At 37.8% G+C, this 18286-nt stretch overlaps 1 protein-coding gene across 6 annotated transcripts in view; it reads right to left on the bottom strand.

Annotated features, from left to right (window-relative positions):
- Window positions 1–18286, bottom strand: part of LOC149311110 (mediator of RNA polymerase II transcription subunit 23-like) — a 60129-nt gene that overhangs the window by 7729 nt on the left and 34114 nt on the right. For all 6 annotated transcript variants that reach the window (XM_089530363.1, XM_089530362.1, XM_089530358.1 and 3 more), the window contains 12 exons: window positions 17116–17259; window positions 16822–16967; window positions 14856–15101; window positions 14576–14718; window positions 12002–12176; window positions 10262–10425; window positions 8788–8912; window positions 7165–7370; window positions 6288–6468; window positions 4706–4876; window positions 3381–3597; window positions 608–844 (listed from right to left, as the gene is read on the bottom strand). In XM_089530363.1, coding sequence (XP_089386489.1) covers window positions 608–844; window positions 3381–3597; window positions 4706–4876; window positions 6288–6468; window positions 7165–7370; window positions 8788–8912; window positions 10262–10425; window positions 12002–12176; window positions 14576–14718; window positions 14856–15101; window positions 16822–16967; window positions 17116–17259 — 2155 coding nt within the window. The remainder of the gene's footprint in view (window positions 1–607; window positions 845–3380; window positions 3598–4705; window positions 4877–6287; window positions 6469–7164; window positions 7371–8787; window positions 8913–10261; window positions 10426–12001; window positions 12177–14575; window positions 14719–14855; window positions 15102–16821; window positions 16968–17115; window positions 17260–18286) is intronic.

Here is an 18286-nt window from a genome sequence, read left to right as displayed (position 1 = left end):
AAATGGTGCGGCATATTATAAATTCTGAGTTATGTTGCCTTGTGCTTTCAAGTTATTTTAGCATGGTCAGGTTTTTTTTTTTTTTTGGGGGGGGGCAAGATTTATACAGAGAAAGGTTTTCAGAGGGTTATTTTAAAGAGGGACTTGCCCAAGGTCAACCAGTGAGTTTTCTTGGCTGAGTGGGAATTTGATTCCTGGTTTCCAGAGCCATAATCCGATGCTCAAACCACTGCACCACGCTGGCTTTCATAAATTCTGAGTATGCTTCTTTAAATCAAAAATGAAAGATGGCCTGTTAAGAAAGATCTGATGTTCTCGTGCAACTGTATGTCTACTTAATGGGAAGCCTTACTTAGTGGGATTGACTTCTGTGTAGACATGCCCAGGTTGGGCTGTCAGCTGCATATTTTCAGACATTCACAAGTTGTAATTATGCAGTTTGTTTGTTTTGCAATAGTAATTGGCTGCTGTTCAGTACTGTAAAACTATGACTAGAGTACAGGAGAAGTTACAACACTACATAATCGGTTGCTAACTGTAATCGCATAGTTATCTTGATTAATTTTGATAAGTTAAATCCATACAAGTTTTTTTTTAAAAAGGATATTATCAACCAATCTTGCAATCAGTTTGCAGTAATAAATATCATCAGGGATCCATGGGTTGTCTTCTCGTGCATTCATTGCACATTTGAGGTAAGTTTCACTCAAACACCACCCCTGTGGCCGATTATCTTTAAGCGAGCCAATGATGGCATGAACAAGCTTCCGTTTGAGATTTGTGCGTTCTCGGAGGTGCTCCTCATAGTAGTGAAGAGTATTGTACAAATAGGTTACAGGACGATCTGCTCAAAAGATAAATGGATATGGACAGGTTGCTTATCTGTAACAGTATTTCTTTGAGTGGTCATCTACGAATTCACACAAATGGGTTAATCTGCACCTGTGCAGCAATGCTTTGAAACCTCTAGAATCTTTGGGCAGAAGTTAGTTTGCAACTTTTTGGAACTTTATGGCGATAGCTCCGCCCACCCTATATATTACCCCTATCGGTCCTGCTCTTCCTCAGTTCTGAATATGTTGTGCAAAAGCGACAGCAGAAGCTAGCCAATGAGCAGGACACTGAGGGGAGGATGGGTGGGATTTGTGTGAATTTGCAGATGCCCACTCAAAGAATTACTGACACAGGTAAGCAACCTGTCCTTTTTCTTCGTGGTCTCTGCAAATCACACAAATGGGTTAGACTGACAAGCTTCAGTCAGTGGAGGAGGGTGTGTCATGACACAAGTGGTAAAGTTCAAACAAGTTGTATTTATTAAACAACAACAATGAGGTGTTAGTATTCACTATGAGCATTGCACAAGCACATGGGTTCCCTCTACAGTGGCAGGAGGCATACAATCTTCAATCATTTTATCTGCTGAGTTTTGTTTCCCTTCCTCAGTTTTTTCTATCACGCTTTGCCAGCAAAAAATGCTCTTTAGGGTAAGAGCAGTTCTGGCTAAAACATTTCTGCTTAATACATTTCCTTTTTCGAAAGAAAATAGGAGTGGCATTTTCAAATGAAATGTTTTTCCTAATCCCAAAATCTCAAAGAATAATGCTCTGTTTTTTGGAACTAAAAAAAAAGTTATAATATCAAAACCTTGGCATGTCATCTCCTTCTAGAAGAAAAAAACTTGACATTAATAGTAAATAGGTAGCACTATTCAGTGCAGTAGGGTTTACTTCTTGGAAACTGTGTATAGGATTTCAGCCAAATGTTTTAGGACAACACAGGTTTTTAGGACAATTGGGAAATAACAGTTATCCTCTGGCTTCTCTAAATCTCTGTAATGAGGTGTTTCTAAACAGTGCTAGGAATACTTTCAAGGCTGATTTGAGCACCAGGAAGCATTAAATGCTATGGTGATCTAGATAGCTACAAATGCACCATAAGACTGGCTCTGACAATCTTAAAATCCAACCGCCTTTGTTTATTTTCCAGGCATCTTTAGCTTCTTAGCTAAAATTCGCTCTCCAAAAAAAAAAAAAAAAAAAAAAAAAAAAAAAAAAGGAGAAAAAAAGTGAAATCCTCAAAAGTCAAAGTGACAAAGAATTAATTTTATGTCATTATTCAGAAAAATTACTGCCACCACAGTCCAATTTGTACCAGTCTCAAACTCAAGCTGTTAAATGACCTAATTGTGTTTTAGTTTCAACCAATGGGCGATTGATACTTCTTTTATAATCTTTCTTCTCAAAAGCTGAAGGAGATGCATGTGTATGTTATTAGTATTCTGCCATGCATGGTAACTACACAGGTTTGACTTAACTGTTGAGCCACTAATCTTTCCAGCTTTTTTTAAAATTCTGCAATCAAGACACCCCAGAATGGGCACATGCCATTATTACATCTCTTTTCAATTATTACTAAAAGATATTCATCCTGACCAGCTCCATTCTGCAGCTTGATGAGGCCTGTTGCATGCGCAGTGCTTCAGTGCAAACAAGGGCTTCCCTTTTCCAGTACCTATAGAAACAGCTCTGGGCACCCATAAGAATATGTAAGAGTTTTTCTGACAGTAAATACAAATAGAAAGGACTATGCATCAGCAATGCGGAGATGCTGGGAGGAGGTCTGCACCTTCTAGTTTCTCTCTGTTGTTATTGCTGTGTGCTTTCAAGCCATGTCTGACTTGTGGTGATCCTATCATGTGGTTTTCTTGGCAAGATTGGTTCAGAGGAGGTTTACCATTGCCTTTGCAGCAGCTTATTCAGCAGCAGGTCTGACACAATCCTGAGCAATTATTACCAGATTGGATGACTGAAGTCTGGAAAATCAGCCTAACTGGGCCAAAGCTCTAGCCCTTCATTTAGTCTGACTAGAATGTTTTACATAAAATGTTATTTTATTACAAAACAGTTATAAGAAAAAAAGTTTTTCACTAGTTAGAACTTCTAGTCAATCATGGATATGTTTGTTGGAGAGAGAGAGAGAGTGAAACAGCCTACGCATATAAAAAAAAGCTTCTATTTCATGACTACATCAGTTCTGAAGTATTTATCAGGTATGTGTAAGACTGAGGGTCTCTTTCTCTCTCTCTGCACATGTGTATTAGTTACAAAACTAATTAGTTACCAGTAAGTCACTATGCTTGATTAATTTTGTATCACAAATCTGAAGAGCTTTCGCAAGGAGATAAATGGAAACCACGGGATCATAATATTTTGGTCAAAATTGAGATTCTTTGCTTGTTCTACTAGTTGAGCATTGAGTATATCCAATATCCAAATATTTAGCAATCCACTTCTGTTATATGGAGATAGCTTTTATCATCATTCCAGTCTGTCAAATTAGTGATTTTGCAGTGAACAGAAAAAGGTTAGTGAGGAACTCACCATGGAATTTGTATAAGCCTCCTAGATGATCCAGCAGAGTCTCCAGTGATTTGGATACTGGAAGGAGTTCCAGAAATCTGTGAATCACAATGTCAAACACTGGAAGGAAACGGAGGCACACATTCCCAAAGTATATTGGTAAATACTGCGGTTGGATTTGAACAGGAGGATTGACTTGCTCTGCCAAACCTTCAAAATATAATTTTTCAGGATATTTCTGGAAATAAAGTTTTAATAAAGTAATTAATCTACCTTACTTTAGTAAAGTTTCAAAGCTCATATTTTATTCTTAGCTCAAATACTCTGAATGCAAATTCCACAGTAGCGCATGCAAAAAGTGACTGTACTTTATGTTAACATTTCATTGTAACTTCTGCATTTTCACCTTTGCAAACAGAAAACTATCTTAAATATAAATGCTGGCTTTCATATTGTGATTTTATAAATTTTCTAACACCAGTGTTAGAAGACTTGCCAGTATCAAGAGGATGGGTAAGTGAGCTTTTCCCACTGGGAAGAGTAGTATTTTTTGACATGCTGGAAGTTATGCACCTATATAAAAGAGTGAGTCCAATCCAGACATTCACCTCAGCCACATTTACCGCCCCTATACAAAGTTTCCAAATCTGGACTTGTTCCACATGTTAAACATATACCCTCAACCCCCCCCCCTCCCACACACACACCTCATATTCCTTAGCACAGAGTGTTGTATTAATGGAGAACAAATGCCACTAATGTACCTATGCCAGTGGTGGGGTGCCTATTTCTTCTCTTCCAGATGTGGAAGGGCAGCTGAGGGCTTACAGGCACAGCCCTTCTCCCCCTGCCCCTAACTGGCTGGGGGAGTGTAGTCAGGACAACTCTTGGGTGCACTCCTGCAACCAGCAAATGGTTAGGGGAAAGGAGATATGTTCAAAAGTGTGTCAGTCCACACTTTGAGCAAAGGTATTTTTCAAGGAAGTACAAGATACCTCCGTCTGCAATGTTTTTAAAAGCATACTTTCGTGAAGCCCAGTATTATGCCAGCATAAGCCATCAAGAGGATTCTGACTCATGTGTGCTTCTTTCTGTACATTGTGTGCTTCTTTCTGTACACTGCCAGTTTCAAACCATACTCCCTCTTTGGTTTTAACACTGAAATAATACTATCTTTCTCAATGATATTACATTAACCTAAGTAATACTATTCTTCTTGAACAATTTAGACCACCAATCAAAGAAGTATCTAGACTAGGAATAATGTGTACTGCCTTATTCCCACTTTAAATACTTAAGTTAAAAAAATCCCATGGGCTAAATTAAAAACTATTAGCCAAAAATACCTTGTGATAGCTCATGTGTTTTGTATGCCAGTCATTCTGTAGCCAATGCTCTGGAGAGTTCTCTTTCACAAAATCACTCACTCTGTTTCTGAAATCATTTGGCTTAAGTAAAAGCAACTGGATGATGAAGTAGCACACCTGGGCTTCATTTCCTTCATGGCTGCGCATTGCCTGAAATAAATAAATAAAAATATTTGAAAAATATGTAGGACAAGTTTGTTGTTGTTGTTGCTGTTGTTGTTGTTGTGTGCCTCCAAGTTGTTTTTTATTTACAGTGACTCTAAAGTGACCCTATCATGGAGTTTTCTTGGAAAGATTTGTTCATGGAAGGTTTGCCATTGCCTTCCCCTGAGGCTTAGAGTATGTGTTACAGTAGCAAAAATAAACATTTTGGCTGTTGTAAAAATGAATTTGGGACTCACTTAAGAAAAAAAAATGAAGTCAAACCTTCTTGCAGCTGAAAATTTCCCCAGTCCAACCAGGTGTATGTGTGTGTGTCTTCAAATAGCTTGTGGACGTATGATGACCCCATATATTTCATAGTTTGCTTGGGCAAGAAATACTTACAGGTAGAATCATAGAATCATGTTACATGACAACAAATTGGACAAAGCTACTATGAGAATGTTCAGTCAAGTAAAAATATAAGCACTCTGTTTCATTAGTGAATCTTCATCAATGCCTATCAAATGACTCATAACAATCTGGAAAGATTACTCATTTTTTTTATCAGTGCTGCAACATTGGATAGAAATGACAACAGTGTTTTGGATTCAAGAATTTTGCAAGGATAAGGCTACACTTTAGATTCAGATAGCATCTTGAATCAAGAAATGAATCAAGTTGATTCAAAAGGACTCAGGTTGTTTGAATCAAAATGAGGTTCCTCCAATACAAATCTGAACATTTCTGTTACCAATTTGGATTCAGAAGGACAGACAATTTTCTATTCATCATCGCACCTCTACTTATAGTTTTGAAATGTTACAGGTTTCTTGCCCAGGGACACTTCTGTGGCATTATTTTCATTTTCATATACATTTCACAAACCCCATGTAAGGGGAAATTGCCAGATGTGAACACTCTACTTCCACACCATTTCAATACTATTGCAGACATGTTCCCCTCAGATCATTCCTGATAATTTTATCCAGTTCTTCCAAAAATATTTTAAAATTGCCAAAGGTTCCCTTTATAAAGAAATTAACATTCAGTGGCATGATGCACAACAACATCTGCATCCATCTGTCTGGCAGACACAATCCTTTCTTCAGCATTTAAATGTCCTACAAATTTCATTCAATACTGATATAACTTTTTGCTGATTTCCAATGGTAGTCAATGGGATGCCCGAAGATTTAGATTTACAGTCTGAGATCTGGATTCTGACTGAGGTTCAACTAGATGGCCCACAAATTAATCAAAGTTGAATCAGGTATTTTGTGAGTCAGAGTATATGAGTCAGGTTGAATCCAACCATGCAACACCAGCATTTGCAGAAGTTATCACAAAATACCCTGATTAAAACTGGCCTGTTATTATTGGAATTATCTTACTGGAATCATCATTAATGCATTCTTACCAAACACAGTATGAGACGATCCAATGTCACAATGTTGTATTTCCACACCATATCATTGAGAATTTCAATACACTTGTTAAGCTGTTGGCCTCCAGCTGATGTGGAAAATTCATAGACCAAGAAATCTGCAAACGTCCTAACATGAGCAACCAGAGCTCTGGCCCCAATTCTTTCTAGCACTCTAAGAAGACACAAATGTAATTGCATCAGGTACAAAATTACTTTAATAATGCATAGAGCTAAATGCAGACATTCTACCTGTGGCTGCCAATATCAAAGAAGTGATATACAGAGTTTCACTATGTGCAGAACTTTGATACTTGAACTGCATGAAGCAAAACAGAACTGAAAAAATTCAAAATAAATACAGCAGTGATTCTAGACTCCTCAATTATAAATGGATTTTATCCTGAGCTGCTAACTAATGGCCAGAGCAGACATGCTGGAAAGAGTGGGCTGTGCACACAAGGGCCATCAGGAGTCAGATTATCCAAGCTCCTTTTTGCTCTAGTCCAAAGGACCAGAGCGCAGCTTTGGTGCAGCTTCCAGCCGCTTTGGAGGTTTGTGTCGTCTAATTGGTACACTTCCACAGTGGCCTGAAGCCGCTTCTCTCTGCCTGTCTATTTCACCCCTAAGTCTGTAGCACTGAACTTTGTACTGGTTTGCTGTGAGAGCACTGATGATGTAGTTTGGTAACTAGTAAACATTGTAAATCTATAGAAAACTCTTGTATCTGGCAAACTGTATCAAAAGCAAAACTGGTACAAACTGGCATTTCTATGGGGGATGTTCTGTGCTAATCCATCGTGCCAGAAATATACCAACAAATTTGTCTACAAAATGTGCCATAGAATACTACTGAATTTTAAAGATTTACCTATAACCAATTTGGTTAATGTGATCAGTTTCTAGAAGCATCTTCCAAAGGAGGCAAAGGAAGAGGGGAGGAGAGCCCTGCATGGAAAAGTGGGTGATGATGTCATTCTCGATTGTCATAGATTTCCACTTTCGGTACTCCTCTTCTACATTCTTCTTCAGGTTAAAGCGGCTCTCTTGAGGTACATTATTTTGTTTAAAGAATGCCTGAAATCAGTAACATAGTTATCAGTTGGTTGGAGGAAGGGAGGGTATCTAGGGTTCCCCCCCTGAAATAAATTAACTTCTGGGGTCTGCCCTGATTTTATAATTCAGCCATGGAAAAGCAGAATATTAAAAATCTATGGATGATTATTTTATATCATGTGAATATGAAACAGAGTGTGGTACCTAGGTAACATTAACAAAACTGGCTTCTTCTGATGCTTTTTAAATAACTAGGGCCCATTACAGACCGCCCAAAAGGGGCGGTCTCGGGCCGCTGCCGGTTGCAGCAGCCAAACCACGCGACTCCTCTGTGCTGCAAAGAAGGAACGCGAAAATCGTGCTCCTTCCAGCAACCCGGAAGAGACACTGCAAGTCCCAAAGCGCGCACTCGCGTCGTCACTTCCGGGCTGCGACGTGCGGATGCAGAGCGTCCGCTATGTCAAAATGGCGGCCGCCGCCATTTGTTACGGACTCTGTCGCCATTTGTTACGGACGTCCCTTATGGCGGTGTGTAACGCGCCTAAGAATGCCACTTAAAGACTACCATATTTCTCCTTATTTTACCTCTCTGCTTCAGTAATGTCAGTAATATTCCAGACTGGGTTGGAGAAGATCAAAGTAATGGATGTACTTTTGTTTTCAAAATATGGGGAAATAGCTATTGTCTCATCAGCATCCCAAAATGGCTTTGTTATAGTAGGCATAAATCCAATTAATTCTTATACCTCGTACGTGCTATTCCAAGCCTCTCAGTCCAGTGGCTTTTGAGAGCTCTACACACCTCCCACCGCTATTTTTACTTAACATTCAGTCTGAAGACTTTTATGACATTTTAGCTGGCCTACAAATGTACTACCCTACCTTATTCGTAGAACTGTTTCCATTTCCCTACACAAATGATTTCTGTAAAGATCTATAATGCTGGCAGTGTTTCCCTGCTAAAGCCCAGACAGTTATCCTCCAGTAGTGATTTAAAAAACCAAATAAATAATACAGTGTATCTTTTTTCTCCAAGTAGTTGCCCGTAATATTTTGGTCGGCTCACATATTAAACTGAATGGACCAGACTAACATGGACTGGTTACTGATTTCCCAGTCCTCAACTTGGAGTACCAAAATGTATATAAAAAATTTGTATTTTAAGATAAACTGATTGTTCTGTATATTTTGTAAGACAATACATTGAAAAATACCAATTTAAATATTAATTTTCATGCAATTTTTTTTCTACATCACAGATTAATGCTGAATTGGGAAGGAACACATTTATAAATATTAAACTGACCACAGACTATAAACAATTAGGAAACAGACTGATCAGTCCATCTCCACTGATAAGGCAAGATTCTTCTAATCCTCTTTAACTTGCTGATATTTCTAAACACTTTTGAAACATGAAACCTTTGAAAAATTTTACCTGCAGAGGAGCTGGAAAACAGTCCAAGGTGTGTGAAGCCCAATTATGGGGAGTAAAGTTCATTATAGTTTGTAGTATATCCTTGCACCAAGTCCCCTGTATCGAATCTGATCCTGTAAAAAAATCTAAATACAGACAGTTACATTATTATTATTATTATTATTATTATTATTATTATTTATTAACCTTTATTTATAAAGTGCTGTAAATTTACACAGCGCTGTACATACAGTCTTTTTAATTAGATGGTTCCCTGCCCTCAGGTTTACAATCTAAAAAGACACCACACAAAAGGAGAAGGGAGTGGTGGTGGGGAAGGGGATGAGGTCCAGCAGTTCCTCTCTACATGCAACTAATTAATTAATTAACTAACTAATTAAGCTAAAAGAAATCTGCTGAAGTGTGATCTTCAGAACTTACTGACATCTACTTATAGAACTTATTCTTTTTCTGTTATTAACAATGTAAGGACTCCACTAATTTTCACTTACATTTTCTCTAGGCATATTTCTTGCTAGATTTGGCAGGAATTCTCTGAGGAAAGTTAATACTACTTACTGAATCTATGCAAAATAGAGCTATTGATGTTCTACTGGTTATTTTAGTCAGGACTATACACCTCTCGGTAATGCATAATGTCAGAACTTCACTGACACAACCTTGCATCAGTTATAGGTGATTCCCCTCATGGACTATATCACCTACAAAAAAGTCTCTAGCATATTTTGTTCTGATACTTTTACAGTTCATTTTGTATTTTATATCCTGATTTGGGTAGGTTAAATCAACAAGATTTGATAATAAAAAATATATTTGTCAAGAGTTGGTTCAAATGTTTCCATGAAAGTAACAAGAAAAACAAGCTATCTTACTAAAATATGGTATGCAGTTAGCCTGGTTTCCATGGACCATAGCTAAAATTAGCCATCACTTGTCAGGATTCAGATACAACAAGCTATAATTAGTCTAAAACAAAGTTGAAAGCCTCTAAGCATGTATAGAGCAACATGAGATAATTACAGCTCATTCTTGTGACACTAGGCCATGGTTTAGTATGTAAAACTATATATATTGGTATATCTATCAATAAATAACATAAAGAACACAAAATTTTAATCATATTAAACAATGCAGAGGAGGCACATACATTTCTGAATATTTGAGACTTATTATTATTATTAACAACACTGTTCTCTGCAGTCATGCTGGCCACATGACCACCAGAGTTGTCTTCGGACAATGCTGGTTCTTCGGCTTAGTAGCGGAGATCAGCAGTGCCCCCTACGGTCAGTTACAACTAGATATTCATGTCAAGGGGAAACCTTTAACGTTATCTTCTATTATTATTATTATTATTATTATTATTATTATTATTATTATTACACACTATTAATACTGAGAATTTGATTCCCCCTTCACATATTCAAATCTATGCCTGCTTAATATTTATGAAATGTGAGGGAGTGGCCATTACCTGTGACATGTGTTGCTCTTGCTAGTGTCAAAATAAGTGCTCTGTTGAGTTCCTCTGATTCTGCTGAAAGGACTGTTTTGGGCTCATTAAGGAAGCGTGTGAATTGTGGTTGAACTTCAGAGCTGCCCAAGGCAGTAATTAACCGAAGAGCTGTGCTTTCAACACTTTAAAGAGAATGCAATAGTCTTGTTTTAGTAAAAAAAAATAATATCTCTTAGGATAACTTCAAGAAACTGAAGTCAAAAACGTGTTGCCTTAAGTATCATTACTGAACAGGTTTCACAATGAAAAGACTGATTTACACAGGATTCTAGTTTTCCATTGTGGTTTACATGAATACACTCCTAAATGACCAGACACATTTTCATGGATTCACATTAGAAGTTCACCACCAACTGAAATGGATGTCAAATGAGGACTATCCTCTCTCTCTCTCTCTCTATATATATATATATATATGTGTGTGTGTGTGTGTGTGTGTGTGTATATATATATATATATAGAGAGAGAGAGGACAGGGCAGTTTCACATATTACAAACAGCTGAAACTAACAAAGTTATAAAGTTATAAAGAAATCAGGCAATTTCAAGGAACAAGGCTTTGCAATAATGTGTTTGTTATATTTTTTACATTATGTTTATATTTTGACATTGTATAGTTTTTGACATTAGCCCTATCTCTCATTTACATAATTTATTACGTTTTAATGCAAATAACATTTTTTTTTTTTACTTTCATGCTGTACCCATTTGTTAAGCTCTATCAGAACATGCACTTACCAAAGGCTATAGATTAACTGGAATAAATTACAAATTGTTATAAATAAAACTGGAATAAATTACCAAAGGCTATAAACCTGGAGCAATAAGGTTGAGAAGGATATTTCAGTAGCATTTAAAAGCAATGAAAAAGAATTTATAATAGCTGATCTGAAACAAAACCTCTGTTCAAAATTCAAATTAAGAAAGATGTATTTTCATGGGAATTGGGAAAATATCACTTCTCCTGTACAAAGCTGAAGAAAAATACTAGTTGAACTCACTGTTTGCTAGTCCAAACTATAGTAGACCCACTGAATCAACTGCTGAATGATGAGTCAACACATAGGTAAAATCCATTTGCTTTGCTGGTTCTGTTCTGGTCAGGGCTAACAATAAGATTCATGGTTTTACAGTTGGCCCTCCATATCCATGGAGTTAATCATTCCCCCCAACGCATGGCCCAGAAGGGTGCGTGTGCACTCCTGACAGGAAGGGGGGAAAGCCAAGCCCAGGACCGGAGCAGTTTGGAAGGATGCACATACCTTCCTCCTCCTATCCTGAGCTTTCCCCCCTCCTGGTAGGAGGGGAAAAATCCCGGGACTGGAGCAGTTTGGAAGGGTGCATGCACTCTCCTCATTCAATTCCTCCTCCTATCCTGTTTTTTTTTTCTCCCTTCCAGGAGGAAGGGGGAAAAGCCAAGCCTAGGGATGGAGGTTGGGAGAACAGTCCACACAGTTCTGCCTTTTGAACACATCCTGGTCTGATAAATCACAGTATACATGAGTGCAAGTTGGGCCCAATCCACATTTTTTCCTTGGCCTCCCCATGCATTCACACACCAGGTTAGGCCAAACTTTCAAGCTACAGCACAAGTTGCAAAATTACAACACAACTAGCCTCTTTTTTGCAATTAGTAACACTGAACAGCATTCATATTTTGTGGGCCCTATACAGTTATTTGTAATGAACAAAACTTACCACAGATGGAGCTGGTTCTGATTCGTTTGTGGAACAGCAGCTAAGGAATGAAGATTACTTAGTAACTGGACTCTGTAATGAGGCTGGATGTGGTGCATGCGATAACTGAACATTTCCAACAGAGTATGCAAGATTCCCCAAGCATGAGATTTAAAAACTGTAGGTAGCAGTTGACCTGAGAATAAAAGCAGTAATGTCAACTGTTTTATAGTGAATGTTAATTTTTTAACAAACCTTTATAGAACCAGGCAAGATAGAAGGATATTTTCTATTACCCCTAATAGCAAAATCTTAGTAGAACAGGACTAGAAGAGAAAGGGTCGAAATAGACGACCCAGATGGGCAGCGTGAAGCTGCCCCACTTGAAGACAAATTGGGGCTGTGACAGCCACAAGCTGTGGCCCCAATCCGCCATGCCACCAGCCAAAAAAGGAGCCGTTATTAACCTTTCCGTTTTTGGCTGCAGAAAAGCCACCTTTAGCAACCCTTCTGAGGCCCTGAGGTCAAAACATCGTGCTCTGAATCCGCCTAGACAGCGATGCAAAGGGGCAGTGTTTCACCCCAAAGAGAGCCATCCAGTGAATATATTCAGTCAAGGTATTCAGTCAAGGAGAATTCTGTGCAACTCGCAGTACTATAACACTACAGCTATTTTATGCAGCAGCTTAAGGCAAAAGATTCTTTAAAAACAAAACAAAACAAAACAAATCATTTAGCAATAAAACAGACGAGGAAGAAGGGGTGGCTTGAAGCTGCCCCTTATGAAGACAGATTGGGGCTATGGCAACCACGTCGCGGCATCAATCCGCCTTGAGTCCAGCCCAAAAAGAAATGGCAAAGATCCACCCCTTTTTGGGCTGTGGAAAAGCTGCCTTTAGTAGCTGCGCCATAGCTCCATGACAGCTTCAAGACTCCCTGGCATGTGGCGTCTAAATGCCACGCTGCTGGAGTGTCTTGAAGCTGTACATGTTTGGGTGGCTGCCTGGTTTCCAGGCGGCTTTAGGGCATCATCAGAGCATGCAGCATGTAAACGCCACACTCCGATGACGCCCTGGAGGCATCTTTTAAGGGCTGTCTGTTCCGGCCCACAGACATACAGTGTCATAATCAAAGTACTCATTTTAACCAGGGAGACCAAATCAAATCCCAAATCAACCATGAAATAACCAGAATGAGCTTGAGCCATTCATTAATTCATTAAGTGGTAGGGTATTTTGGGGTAAGTCCTTTACCTTCCTTACAGGAAAAATGAGATAAAAATATTATTAGTCATCATAACCTCTAGCAACAAAGAGAACCTACAGTGGACCCTTGTTATCTGCTGGGGTTTGGTTACAAGATCCCCCATGGATAACAAAATCCGTGGATACTCAAGTCCCATTAAATATAATGACATAGCAAAATGGTGTCCCTTATAAAAAATGGAAAATCAAGGTTTGATATTTGAAATTTATACTTTTTTAGAACATTTTCAAACCGTGGATGCTTGAATCAGTGTATAAAAAAATCTGTGTATAAGAAGGGCCGACTGTACTTCTTAATGACAGATGTTATGGGAAATAATTTATGTTGTGCTTCATGTCTTGACTGTGGGCTTCCCATAAATACCTGGCCATATGGGAAACAGAGTGAGGAACTTGGTGCTTTAGGTACTTTTCTTGGAAAAACATGAGCATAAATTTATTCTGATCCAGCATGGCTGCTTTATTCCTTCTGTTATTATAGTTATTATACCTTTGTTGTCTTCAGTGAGCTGTTCTGGCTGATCTCTAATCCAAATGGCAGCTTATACTCAAACTAAGTGGGTTGTGCCAAGTACAGTACTCACTTATCAGCCTGACCTCCATCAGGAATACAGGGTTAACATTCTTTTTCTCCTTCGATACACCTATGGTGTATGGCTGAGATGATTATATGAAGTTCTTTGCACATTTAGGAAAGGTCTAATACCAAGTACGTACCCTACTATGCATAATATTAAGAGCCAGAGTAGTGTATTGGTTTGAGTCTTGGACTAGGACTCTGGTAGACCAGGATTAAAATCCCTGCTCTGTCATGGAAAACCACTGGGTGACAATGGGCAACTCACACTCTCAGGCTCAAAGGAAGGCAATCACAAACCTCTTCTAGTCAAATATTGCCAGAACAGCTTGGGATCATTGTAAGTTGGAAACAACTTGAAGGCACACAATAACAAATGATTAACACTCTTTCCTATTGATTTTGGATTTAAGGGCTCATTTTTTCTGTGACACCATTGCCAAGTGTTAAAAGTAACTGAAATTATCAGCCAGGATGCAGGTAGGGAATGTTAATAAATGAATTGCACAGATACAAAGCAAGTTGTAATAACAGAGCAGCAGTAGGTACAAGTGTTCATATATAAATATGTATTATGTGTTCTCCCACATATAAACACAACAAGAGGTTTTGTTATTGGTTTTGGTATTATGTACAGGACATACTCTGAGGTTGAATTGTTTCTGCATATTAATCTACCAGCTGGGCTTAAATTTCAACTATAACTCACAGTTGAATCTTAATATATATGTTAAGATATACAAGGTCTCTTACTTATAAAACCTTTGATGCCCAAGGACTCTATTTCCATGTAAACCAGCAAGCGACTGTATGTTTCCACAAGGGCTGGAGCCAAGGCCTGGCTAGATTTTGCATGGGCCAGTTTGATTACTCTGGTAGCGATGCTGTGGATAAGACTGGGAGGAAAAGGGAGAGGAGAGAATTGTGTTATTTTCAAACCACGTACATGAAGTTCGTCCTCTGACAATACAGATCTTCTAAACTGACACACAGAGGCACTTCTGTCAATGGTTGTTATTGAACCATGCAATACCTCATTTTGGCATGAACTGTAAGTGAATCCAAGAGGTTCATTGGTAGTGGTGTGATGGATCCTGAAGCCATGCAATTGGTTCCTGGGAGAGATATCCTCATATTGCCATTTCCATAAATAGTCTCCACTAGAACACCCATGGGTAAGGTGAAACACTCTGAATTGGTTGAATAAGCATTGCACAACAGAGCTATCTTGTAGTCATTCATCTGCAAACTTTTGTTCCTTAGACTCTGTTGTAGGAATCTGCACAACCAAAGAAAGTTAAATAAAAATGAGAAAAGTGATTACTTCAGATGCAACTGATGTTCCTGGGTACCACGTTTGCATCTGATTTTAAAATCATGTTATGATCATATGAATGTTTTTTAAAAAGCAAAACTACCTTCCTCAGAAGAAATCTGTGCCTCTGCATACTCCAATGACTAATAAAGACTGCTCTATCGTATTGGGTCTTGGCCTAATGGGTCAGCCTATAGTCTTTTGCCTCACTGCTTTCCTTTTGAGCGTTACCATTTTTCTGCTTATGCTTCTGTTCAGTAGTTATTTTTTACAACACTGTTTTTCTTTATTTTATGTTAAGGTGAACTCCATCTTCTGAGTTTTATTTCTTTTACTATAAATTGCTTTAGGTTTCATTTTATGAAAAAGTAGTACAGATTTCAGCATGAATGAAATAAGAGATAAACATGAGCTGCCTCTCTCTTTTGTGGTTTGTTACCACTGTATATCCTTTACCTTGTCTCTTGAGACTTAAATGGTAAGCTCCTTTGCAAGGGACCTCATGTTATATAGTCAAGTGTAAAGAATGTTGTTGCTGCTTTAAAATAAGGATGTATGTGAACAAGTTAACAGAACAAACAAAAAGACTTGCCTGTGAGGATGGAGGTTAACAAGTAGGGACAGACTGTAATGCAACCGTCAGAGTAAAGATGTTAAAGGTAAAGTGGACTGTGGAACTGGACGGTATGGGGTATTATTTGCTAACTGTCAGCTGCAATATATGCACTGACTTTCTATCTGTTTCTAGGCATAATTCAAAGTGCTGGTTTTGTTTTGACTTACAAATCCCTTAACAGTTTGTTCAGGTTATCTAAATGATCATGTTCTTTCATATGAAAGTGTCCATAATTTAGGATAATTGTTGATGTCTGACTAGACTGAAAAGTTAAATTGTTGACATCTGACTAGATTTCTGCTTCTGCAGTAACAGTACCCCAACTGTGGACATACTGAAAAACCATATCTTTATTCAAGCAGGCTTTTAAGATATAATCGTTGTCAGAGACAATTTTATATAGGGTGTGTGTTCTGTATATGTTTTTAACTTTTGAATGTGTTATGTAATTTTATATGGTTTTAGCAAGATGATATTGTTTTAAATTTTTTACTGTAACTATTTTAAAAATTATTTTGACTGTGAGCTACCTTGGGCCTCTTTCCAGGAGAAAGGCAGAATATTTATTAATTAATTAGTTAATTAAGCAAACTGACAGCCAGACAGATAAGAGAGGCAGTACACACACTGGGCCCTTCCTCATTTTGTTAGAGGCAGGCAGTAAAAAAGTTCCGTTCCTTTAAGATTTTAATTCTGTGCTATGTTTTGTTGCTCTTCAATTTTAATTTTAATTTCATTCTCTGATTTCATCCTCTAGAGTGACCTTTTTCTTTCTTTTTTGTTGTTGTTAATGGTTTTAATCAGGGGTTTGTTAAGGGGATTAATTAATCTAATAAAATAAAAAATAAAATAGGTTTTTATTAATTTATAACAAATATTATAGTAATAAAATACATTATTTTATTTAACAAACTAAAATAATAATATTTGGATTTATTTCTTCTAGATAATTTCCCCCCTATTCTATTCTTATAGATAGCTTACAAAATAAATTGTACCGGATTGAATAAGAAGTAGCTTGCCTATACTATCTTAACTAAAAGTGGGAGTATTACAAATAGGAATTACTCATGGTGAAGTTTGAGAGAATGTGGAATTGGAATCTGGAGCTTAGAATTGTCACTGTGAGCCTTTCTGTTCAGATGTATCCAAATACAGGTCATTGCAAATGCATGAGTTGACTGAGGTTTGTTGATATCCGGCACAGGGATACACTAAGGAAACAAGAAAAATGAAGTTAACATTTGGTTTTTCTGACATGCAACAAAGCTACTAAGTTGTTATGTTACCATCTGAAGAGCCTTAGGTGAAACGTATGTTGTACCTAATAGTAAATATACATGTTTCATGCAAAAGACTCACTTCTTTCTCAGGGTAGAGGAGGTCAAAAAGCTTCATAACAGGGAGGAAATCAGCCAATGCATTTTTCTGAATGCTTCCAGAGATGAACTGTAGTAACACCCACATCAGATGGTCTCTGCCTTTGATTAAGCCTCTTCCTGCCAACTGTAAAAAAGATGCATTAACTAGAAATCCACATACTAAAGCAGGGAGGGGAGGAATAATAGAATACATGGTCCTAGTTTCCTCAAACTAACATACGTTCATATCTGAGAAATGGATTTTCCACAAGACACTATGATCTCATTAACTGCAATGTGTTAGAAATTCTCACATACTGAATGTAAAACAGATATACAAGTCTCAAAGACTGAAAGAAATTGTTAATATTCTGGATTCACTAAAAATACAAACACTACATCAGGGGACAGCAAAGTGTATCCAGCAGTTTGTAGGAAGCCCTAAACTCGTTTCTTGTGCCTGTTCCAGGTCCCCTGGACCACTTGTTATTATTGTACACCTTCTTCAGTTTGTTTCCAACTTATGACTACCCTAAGGCAACCCTACCATGTTTTTTTTTTTTGCAAGATAAATTTAGAGCAGGTTTGCCTTTGTTTTCCTCTAAAGCTGAGAGAATATGACTTGCCCAAGATCACCCAGTGAGTTTCCATAGCCAAATGGAGATTCAAACCCTGGTCGGCACAGCTGTAGTCTAACACTCAAACAACTACACCATGCTGTCTCCATCCAGGACCACTACCCCCATCTAATATTTTTTCCAGGTCCTCATCCCCCCCTCCAAAGAACCTGAGAAAACTACTGCAAGAAAGTATCACAAAAAAAGCAGCTAGGTTTATTTTGTTACCCATGACCTCCCAAAATAAAATAGAATGGAAAAATCAGCTAAAAATAAAGTAAAATCAAAACCAAAAAGAATGAAAATAAAACTACATTAAAATCTACCTAGTCCATTGGGGGAGGCATAGAGACAAAGTCTGTCCCCCAACATTTGCCCACTCCTACAGTAAAGCATCAGAAATTTGGAAGGTATCTGCTTTCCTTAAATGCTGGATTTAAGCAATGACTTCAAAATATCAGTTATAAATGAAAACAAAGGCTATTATCAAATTGTGGCTGTCAAAGCAAGGTAGCTCTCTGAAAAGTGTTATAATACAAAAGAGTCACCTAACTG

Source organism: Sceloporus occidentalis, unplaced genomic scaffold, assembly GCF_023333645.1.
Source record: "Sceloporus occidentalis isolate IW3139 unplaced genomic scaffold, rSceOcc1.0.p SCAF_6, whole genome shotgun sequence".
NCBI classification, from domain to species: Eukaryota; Metazoa; Chordata; class Lepidosauria; order Squamata; family Phrynosomatidae; genus Sceloporus; species Sceloporus occidentalis.
Note: the sequence above shows the minus strand (reverse complement) of the source record. Positions and strands in the feature narration are given on the sequence as shown.